Source organism: Macrotis lagotis, chromosome 4 (genome assembly GCF_037893015.1).
Source record: "Macrotis lagotis isolate mMagLag1 chromosome 4, bilby.v1.9.chrom.fasta, whole genome shotgun sequence".
Lineage (NCBI taxonomy): Eukaryota > Metazoa > Chordata > Mammalia > Peramelemorphia > Peramelidae > Macrotis > Macrotis lagotis.
The window spans coordinates 42,913,286-42,923,029 of NC_133661.1; the positions used below are offsets into that span (position 1 = coordinate 42,913,286).

General features: G+C 32.6%; 1 protein-coding gene across 2 annotated transcripts; it reads left to right on the top strand.

Moving 5' to 3' along the window:
- The first annotated feature begins 1,785 nt into the window (after nt 1-1,785).
- On the top strand, nt 1,786-9,180 carry LOC141523062 (olfactory receptor 13A1-like). Of its 2 annotated transcripts, XM_074236345.1 has the most exons (2): nt 1,786-1,799; nt 8,259-9,180. In XM_074236345.1, exons 1-2 carry the CDS (start codon nt 1,786-1,788, stop codon nt 9,178-9,180), a joined length of 936 nt encoding a protein of 311 aa, XP_074092446.1. The 2 variants fall into 2 exon arrangements, with proteins under 2 accessions (XP_074092446.1, XP_074092447.1); XM_074236346.1 differs by lacking the exon at nt 1,786-1,799 and having other exon boundaries at nt 8,242-9,180.
- Nucleotides 9,181-9,744: the final 564 nt, after the last annotated feature.

The window sequence follows — 9,744 nt, forward strand, 5'->3', positions numbered from 1 at the left end:
GTTCTAATAAATGGAGGCAGTAACCATTGGTAGAATGTAAAAGAAAAATACAATTGCTCTTAATATAAGGGGAAAATGTCCTTAAATAAGAATTATCCAAAACTGAATGGTCTAGCTAGGGGACAGTGGATTTTCCCCTTGTTGGACATCTTCAACCATAAGTTGAATGACAACATTCTAGAAATGTTGTTTGAAAGTTTATCGGGGGGCGGCTAGGTGGCGTAGTGGATAAAGCACCGGCCTTGGAGTCAGGAGTACCTGGGTTCAAATCCAGTCTCAGACAATTAATAATTACCTAGCTGTGTGGCCTTGGGCAAACCACTTAATCCCATTTGCCTTGCAAAAACCTAAAAAAAAAGTTTATTGGAAGTATAGGTTATGAGATATTAGCTATTGAACTGTCCCCTAGCATTAAAATTCTGGGATTCTTTGTGACAGTAGATCTCTATACCCTTGAACTTTAAATAGCTGATAAGACAAACTCATTTTACATCTCATTCTAATGTAGTCTTTGTTGTTAAATTCCTTTGCAAACTTTTTCATATAAGTTCATTTCTGTAAGTTGAGGTTTTCAATATTGGCTGAAAATTATAATCTTTGAATCCTGAAGTCACCAAGAAACTTCATGGAAAATTTTCTGCTTGATCTTTATTTATTTATTCATTCATTCATTCATTCATTCATTTATTCAATTTTCATCCATTTGTACATGCATATTTCTAAGTTATAAGATTTCCCTCCATCCTTCCTTGCCATCTCCCTCCTTTAAGTAGGGAGCAGTCAGGTTAGCATTTTACATACATATTTTTTAAAATATATTTATAAATTAGTAATTTTTGACATGAGGAATTAAGATTAAGGGAAAGAAATACTTAATATATAATTTTTATAGTATTCATCAAATTTGGTAGGGGTTTTTCTATATGTTTTGTTTTGTTTTGCTCTTTGTCCTCTAGTTGGGGATAACATAGTCCATAACTGGTCTAATAAAATTGTCCTAATTCTCTGGACTGTCGAGAGGAGTTGCTTCCATCAAGGTTGTTCATTTCATAATGTTGTTAATGTGTACATTGTTCTTTTGACTCTACTCCCTTAACTCAGCATCAGCACCTGTCAGTCATTCCATATTTTTCTGGAGTCCAACCATTTATGGTTTCTAATAGAACAATATTATTCCATAGTATTAATGTACCAAAACTTGTTTAGCCATTCTCCAATTGATGGGCATCCCCTCAATTTCCAACTCTTTGCCATTACAAAAAGAACTGCTTTGAATATTTTGGAACATGTAGGACTTTTCCCTTTTTTAATAATTTCTTCTGGATATAGTCCTAAAATTGGAATTTCTGGGTCAAAGAGTATGAACAGTTTTATTGATCTTTGGGCATATTGAACTGCAACTTGAAGAAAAAAATAATTTCCATGCTCAGAGAATAGAGATGCAATTGGAGAAGGTGAGGAACAGTTATTCCAATTCTATAAAAAATGGGAAAATTCTCCTCCTCTTCCTCATCACCAGATATAATATTAGAATGAGAAAAAAATGAATTTTATATAGCATCCTACCTTTGCAAAGCAAATTGCTTCAATTATTCCACAGGATATTGGAAGATGGAAGGGGTCAAATTGGATGACAGTGTCAAAAGACTATGCAAAGCAGAGCATCATCATATTAGTGTAGGCTAGATTTTGAGGGACCTTAAATACCAAGTGGAGCAATTGTTTTAGTTTTTCTTTCAGCAAATTATATATGTCTATCTATATACATATATAATGCATATATATATGCTTATGCGTGTGTATTTTTGGATATATGCATATATGTGCATATATATGCACAAAGATAGACACACCTCCAAGAAACTATAGAGTTTGTTTTTCTATCAGATTTTAATTTTATCATATTGGGGGAGGATGGTTAAGTTTAGATGCTTCAATGGACCATTTTACACACCAAGAAGGAAGTTTTCTAATTATGGAACTAAGCAAAAAACATTCAAATTTTTTTCTTCTCACTTTGTGTGTGTGTGTGTGTGTGTGTGTGTGTGTGTGTATGTAAGTATGTATGTATCTATATATATATATTTATTCTATTTAGTGCAGTTTTAATATAAGGATATTTTAATTTTTATAGTGCATTTATTATTTATTATATTGTATCTATTATTTATATTTATAATTATTTACATTATATTTGTTATATTATATTAACTTATGTTTATTTTATATTATATGTATGTGTGTATATATGTATATTTCATTCTATTTAGTGAATTTTAATATAAGGATATTTTTTAAAAAGTAAAAACTGAAAGATACCTATTGGTATTGTGTCAAGGTGTTTTGCACATATTCACATATCTATAAAATGGAGACTAACAGGCAACCAAGGAGCAGTTAGTTATGTGGACATGGAGTTAGGAAAACCTAAATTAAAATCTAGCTATAGTGACTTCTCACATGTGTGACCCTGGGCAAATCTGTCTTCTTTAGTTTTCCTATTTGTAAAATTGAAAAAAAAATAATTTACTGGGTAAGGTGTTTGAGAGGGTAAAAGAAATTATATTTGTAAAAACTTACTTATGAGGAAGGGTGTTTGAGAGGACAAAAGGAAATTATATTTATAAAAGCTGGAGTGTTAGGTTTTATATAATGTAAAGTGCTATATACCAATGACAGTTTTATCATTAGCATTATTAATAAGTGAGACCAGAACAGTGGAAGACAGTCATTGTAAACTTTGTAGAACCTTTGCAAATGTAGAGAATATGATGCCTACATTAGGAATGATATGATAATTTGAGGTGGGAGCTTGATAATAAGATGAATATTCAAACTCATAGCTAGAGAAGTACACTACTTTCAACATCATTAGTGAGGAAGCCTAATACTATCAAACTTCTATTTTTTTTCCCTCAGGTAAGCTTGGTTCTGCTGCCAAAATACAATCTGACCTCTTAAATGCACACAATTACTTATGTCAACATGCCAAGGTTTCTCTAAATAAGAAAAAAAAAGCTGTATGTTAATCAGAGAATCTCAACATTTCTGAGGTGGAAGATATGTCTGAGTTTATTCCACCTTAAGGCTTTATCATGTATGTAACTTCCCCAAGAAGTGGACATTTAGCCTCCTTTGCAAGACCAAAGCTTAGGAGAAAAATCTCACTCTCAGGTATTCTTAGACTTGATATCCACAAACTTATTTTTGTTTGACAAAAATATTTTGATGGATGGTTTTAAAAACAGTTTCAATTGTCATTCAATGTAACCTAATTTTCTCCTTTTAAAACCATCTTAAAAGAGATTCCTAACCTTCATCAGAATGCCAAAAGATATCTATAATAGAAAAAAATGGCGAAGAACTCTTGCAAAGCCTGTAAATGTAGCCCATGTCACTTTCCCACATGAAAAAAATTGAACAGCAAGAAAAAAGAAATTTGTAGTGGATGAATTAGACATTAATTCAAATCACACCTTTCCCTTGCCTCCCTCCCCAGTTAAAAGACCATATTTCATATTCCAAGTTCTCCTGACATTCCTCCAAGTTTATAAATCCAGAACACTGAAAGGAATGAAATATTAAAATGACAGTTGACTGAAGGAAAAAAATGAAAGGATTTAATTTCATAAGAGAAATGCAATGAAGAACTAGACTTAAAAAGTTTCATGAGGAAAAAAATTGAGAGAGTATGGTAATGTACAAAAATGAGAATCTTTCCTCGTAGTGATCTGAGTACAGATCATTTTTGAAATTAAAGAGGGGGAAGATTCTTTTTTTTTTATGATTCAATTGATCTGAACATTAATCTGAAACCTCTATCCTTTTAACTTCTACTCCTGTTTTCCTCTAGAATAAAGTCCTGTTCCTCTTCTACAGTTTTTATTGTGATTCAAATATTTGAAGATATATTTTTGTTCCAATAACATAAATTTTCATGGAAAAATCCAATGAATTCTCATGCTATATTTAAAGCCACTAATTTTCCTGGTTTCCTTTTTCTGGATGAATTTCAAATTGGTAATTATGCTCCAAAAATGTGATGCTCACAAATAAGTGCATATATGTTAGATGTTCAGAGTTCAGTAGAATTTTAATTTACTTTATTCTGAATATTTTATTCTCTCAATAAAGTCTAAGGAAACAATCATTGTTTTAGTTCCCTTGTCTGACTGCTTACCTAAAATGACTGATCAGTCTATGAAAATCTCTATTTTCCCCTTCAGTTGAAGTGTTGTCTAGAAAGAACTCCATTTTGACTTTGGAAATTGATTTTGAAAATTCATATTCTTTACTTTATATGAGTCATTATTATATTTCACCTTAATTACCTCAAACTAAAAATAAGAGATTGAACCCTGTCAAAAATCTGAATGTATTGTGACTGAAATTGCCACATCTGTTAGCAATCATTAGCCTCATTGAAAAATCAGCAAAAAATATAGATTGATCATAAGGTAAATAAAAAAAGAAGAAATAGTTAAAATTACTTTCATTTAAAAATTATCTACTTTATATTTCTTTATTTGGATTGCTTACAAAATTAATTTAAATGATCCAAAGGTCAAATATGAAAGAGAGATATACTAAAGGACCAAGAGTCAATCTGAGAGACCTCATGATAATTTTGAGAACTGCTGCAATTGGAGTACAATCATTTGATGGCTCATTCTCCTTTTAACTGTCTAATTAGACAATTTCTTTGGCTCTCTGGATCTTAGTTTTTTCAATTTTAAGAATTAAGGTTTTTGTTTTAAAAAGTTCTTTTTTAAAATTTAAGGAGAGGGGTGGCTAGGTGGTGCAGCAGATAAAGCACTGGCCCTGGAGTCAGGAGTACCTGGGTTCAAATCCGGTCTCAGACACTTAATAATTACCTAGCCATGTGGCCTTGGGCAAGCCACTTAACCCCATTTGCCTTGCAGAAAAACCTAAAAATAATTTAAGGAGAGCTTCATTGTTTTAAAAATTTAGATGAATTCAGAACTCAAATGTTCCAAACAAATGTGTTGAATATTTCAAATAGTTATCATTATTTTTAATCAAAATTCTTTAAAAAATTCTCTTCTCTCTGTCTCTTACCCCACCCACTGAGATTATATTTCCAAAGTATTTCCATATTGGTCATAGTGTGCAAAAATTAAGAAAGATAAAAAATGATATTTTCATTTTCATCTAGAGTTCATCACTTTTTTCTCTATAGGGGAAAGTATTTTTAAAATTTTCTTAATTAGTTTTCCTGATAATAGCAATGAAGTCTTTTACTGTTGATCATAATTGCAATACTGTTGTTATGATATACAAGCATATCCTGATTTTGCTCACTTCTCTTTTTGCCAGTTCATATATGTCTTACCATGCATTACTGAAAATATTTCCCTTTTGATTTCTTAGAATACAATAGCACTTCATCATTATCATTATCATCATCATCATCATCATATGACACAATTTGTTTGGCATTTTCCAGTGGATAGGTATCCATTAAATTTCCAAATCATTGCCACTACAAAAAATTTCTATAAATATTTTTATAGATATTGGTCCTTTTACACTTTTATTAATCTCTTTGGCATAGAGAAGTTGTAGAGGTATTATGGCATCAATCAGTATACACAATTTTGTAACCTGTTCATTCTAGTTCCAAATTTTCCTCTAATAGTTCAACCCATTCACAACTCCACCAACGGTTCATAAGTGTATCTATTTTCCCTTATCCCTTTACAGCCTTTGTCATTTCTGACAGTTAGAAAGTAGGGCCTCAGAATGATTTTAATTTGCATTTCTCCAATCAATAATGATCCAAAGCACTTTATTCATTACTGTAGATTGCTTTTATGTCTTCTGAAAATTACGTGGTTCATATCTTTTGACAACATATCAATTGGGGAATGTCTCTTAGTTTTTTTTATTTGACCCAGTTTCCTATATATTTGCAAAATAATTAATCAAATTTACTTGCTATACAAATTTTTATTGCTTTGTCATGATTTCTTGTATCCAAATGCATCTCTGAGTATATCTATTTTGCCTATTTTATATTTGTTTGATCAAAGATTATGATTATTAAAAGTACAAAAGAAAGTGATTTAGCCTTACCTGATGTAAAATTATATTACAAAGCATCAGTCATCAAAACTGTATGGTATTGTCTAAGAAATAGAGTGGTGGACCAGTGGAATAGACTAGGTGCAATAGAAGGAAGCAATTATAGTAATCTGATGTTTAATAAACCCCAAAAGTCCAGCTATTGGGATAAAAACTCTCTCTTTGATAAAAACTGCTGGAAAAATTGGAAATTAGTATGGAAGAAACTTGGATTAGACCAATACCTCACACCCTTTACCAAGATAAGATCCACATGGATACAGGACTTAGACATAAAAAAAACCCATGATACTATAAGCAAACTAGAAGAACAAGGAGTAGTTTACCTGTCAGATTTATGGAAAGGGAAGTAGTTTATGACTAAGGAAGAGATGGAGAACATCACTAAAAACAAACTAGATGATTTCAATTACATTAAATTAAAAAATGGGAAACAATCTTTACAACTGATGTTTCTGACAAAGGACTCATTTCTAAAATATACAGAAAACTGAGTTATGTTTTTAAAAAAAGCCATTCCCCAATTGACAAATGGTCAAAGGATATGCAAAGGCAATTTATAGCTGAGGAGATCAAAGCAATACATAGTCACATGAAAAATTGCTCTAAATTATTACTTATTAGAGAAATTCAAATTAAAGCTTCTCTGAGGTACCACCTCACTCCTTTCAGACTGGCCAATATGACCAGAAAGGATAATGATCATTGTTGGAAGGATTGTTGGAATTCTGGGACACTATTACATTGTTGGTGGAGTTGTGAACTCATCCAACTTTTCTGGAGAGAAATTTGGCATTATCCCCAAAGGGCAACAAAAATGTGCATACCCTTTGATCCAGAAATACAACTATTGGGTCTATACCCTGAAGAGATGATGGAAAAAGGTTAAAAACATCACTTGTACAAAAATATTTATAGCAACTCTGTGGTGGCAAAGAATTGGAAATCAAGTAAATGTCCTCCAATTGGGGAATGGCTTAACAAACTGTGGTATATGTATGTCATGGAACACTATGTTCTATTAGAAACCAGGAGGGATGGGAATTCAGGGAATCCTGGAGGGATTTGCATGAATTGATGCTGAGTGAGATGAGCAGAACCAGAAAAACACTATACACCCTAACAGCAACATCGGGGCAATGGTCAACCTTGATGGACTCACTCATTCCATCAGTGCAACAGAGACAATTTGGGGCTCTCTGCAATGGAGAATACGATCTCTATCCAGAGAAAGAAGTGTGGAGTTTGAACAAAGACCAAGGACTATTACCTTAAATTTAGAAAAAATAACTGGTATCTTATTGTCTGATCTTGCTATCTCTTATAATTTATGTTTCTTCCTTAAGGATATAATTTCTCTCTCATCACATTCAATTTGGATCAATGTATGCCATGGAAATAATGTGAAGACTGGCAAATTGCCTCCTGTGGTGGGGTGGGTGGAGGGAAGTAAGATTAAGGGAAAATTGTAAAACTCAAAATAAATAAAATATTTTTTAAAATGATGATGACTATTTCTGCTTTTTATTATATTTCAGTAATAGATTCTGCTCTGTTTCCTTGTTTTAACTGTGCTCCTTGAACCTCTAAAGCTTAGAATGTATTTAGATTCCTCTCTTAACTTTTATTTTCTCACTGATAAAGTGGGGGATACTGGTTATGATACTACTTACTTCCCAAAGTGATGAAATAAAAATACCTTGACATGTGAAAATAAATTTGGGAAAACCACTCAACTATGAACTTCAAGAAGGAAGGGGAAATCTTAATGTAGCTTTTTGATTTCATATCATATTATACAGAATACAAACACAGACACACACATACACACACATATATGTATAATACCCACATGTGTGAATGTACATTTTGTATGCACATATGTGTTATAAATAGAATATGAATGTAGGGATGAATTGGGTAGAAAAGTAATGTGCAAACATAATCAAGGGTTTTAGAGTGTAACTATATATATGTATATATATATATACATATATATATATATATATGAAACTGGTTCATATTGAAACATAACTGAAAGTGATCTCTTTTCCTTTTTAGATGTTTTCTGCCCCACATTCATACCATTTGATTAAGCATTGAAGGTTCAGTCCAAGAACCTACAGGAACCTTTCCACTTCAATGGCCTTTAGTAATAATTCACAGGTGACAGAGTTCATCCTCCAGGGCTTCTCTGAACATCCCAAACTCCGGATTCCATTGTTTGGTTGTTTCCTCTCTTTGTACATTGTGAGTCTTGTAGGCAATGTCCTAATCATCATTGTCATCACACTCAACTCAAGCCTCCATAGCCCCATGTACTTCTTTTTATTCAACTTGGCTACAATGGACATTGTCTGTACATCCTCCATTCTGCCCAAAGTGCTGCAGGGGCTGCTCTCAGAGGAGAACAACATCTCCTATGGGGGCTGCATGACCCAACTCTACTTTGTCATTTGGTCTGGATCATCAGAACTGCTTCTTTTCACAGTCATGGCTTATGACCGCTATGTGGCCATCTGCCACCCTCTGCATTACAGTACTTTGATGAGCAAGAGACTCTGCAATCTGTTAGCAGTTACTGTGTGGCTCATCTGTGCCTTCAACTCCTCTATCCATACTGGTCTGATGACACGACTGTACTTCTGTGGACCCAATGTAATTACTCATTTCTTCTGTGAGGTCCCTCCTCTCTTGTTGCTCTCCTGTACTGCCACCTATATTAACAGTGTCATGACTGTCTTGGCAGATGCCTTCTATGGTTTTATAAATTTTCTTCTGACTTTGGTGTCCTATGGTTTCATTATTTCTAGCATCCTGAAAATTCAGACTTCAGAGGGAAAGAAAAGAGCTTTTTCTACCTGTTCTTCTCATCTTATTGTGGTATCCATGTATTACATGGCTGTTCTATATGCCTATATTAGTCCTATTTGTGGCTATTATCCAGAGAGAAGTAAACTGGCTGGTGTGCTATATACTATGTTAAGTCCAACTTTGAATCCTCTAATCTATACCCTAAGGAACAAGGAGGTCAAAATGGCCCTTATGAAACTTTTGCCATCCTTTAGAAATTGATTAGAATTTTTCTTATAAGTTAGTGGTTAGCTTCTTATTAGTTAGTGATAAGCTTCTTTGTATTAGTTAGTGGTATGGAATAATCCTGTTTATGCCTTTAAATGAGAAAATGCAAGTTTTAAAAATTGATCTGCATGTGTAATATTCTTTGATGCCTACCTTCGTCTTCCATGTTTGGAACTACAAGACTCAGATTAATGGGAATGTTGATTTACTTCTAAGTATCATATCATTCTATAAAATATGCTACCAACTTCATATTCTTACCTGGGTTTTACCAATTTTATTGCTATTTTCCCCATTTACAAGATTAAGAGAAAGGATTGTTTCTTTTCAAATTACCTTTACTTTTTGTTTGGAATATTCATATATCATCTTCTTCTCTAATTATCTATCTATCTATCTATCTATCTATCTATCTATCTATCTATCTACATATCTAATCTATATATATTTTCAACAAGGATCTCAAGCAGGGCAAAAAGTATTATTCATGGATCTGATTTTCCTTCTTTTAAAAATGTTTTAAAATATAGACTTCTTATGTTTAACATAAAAATGATT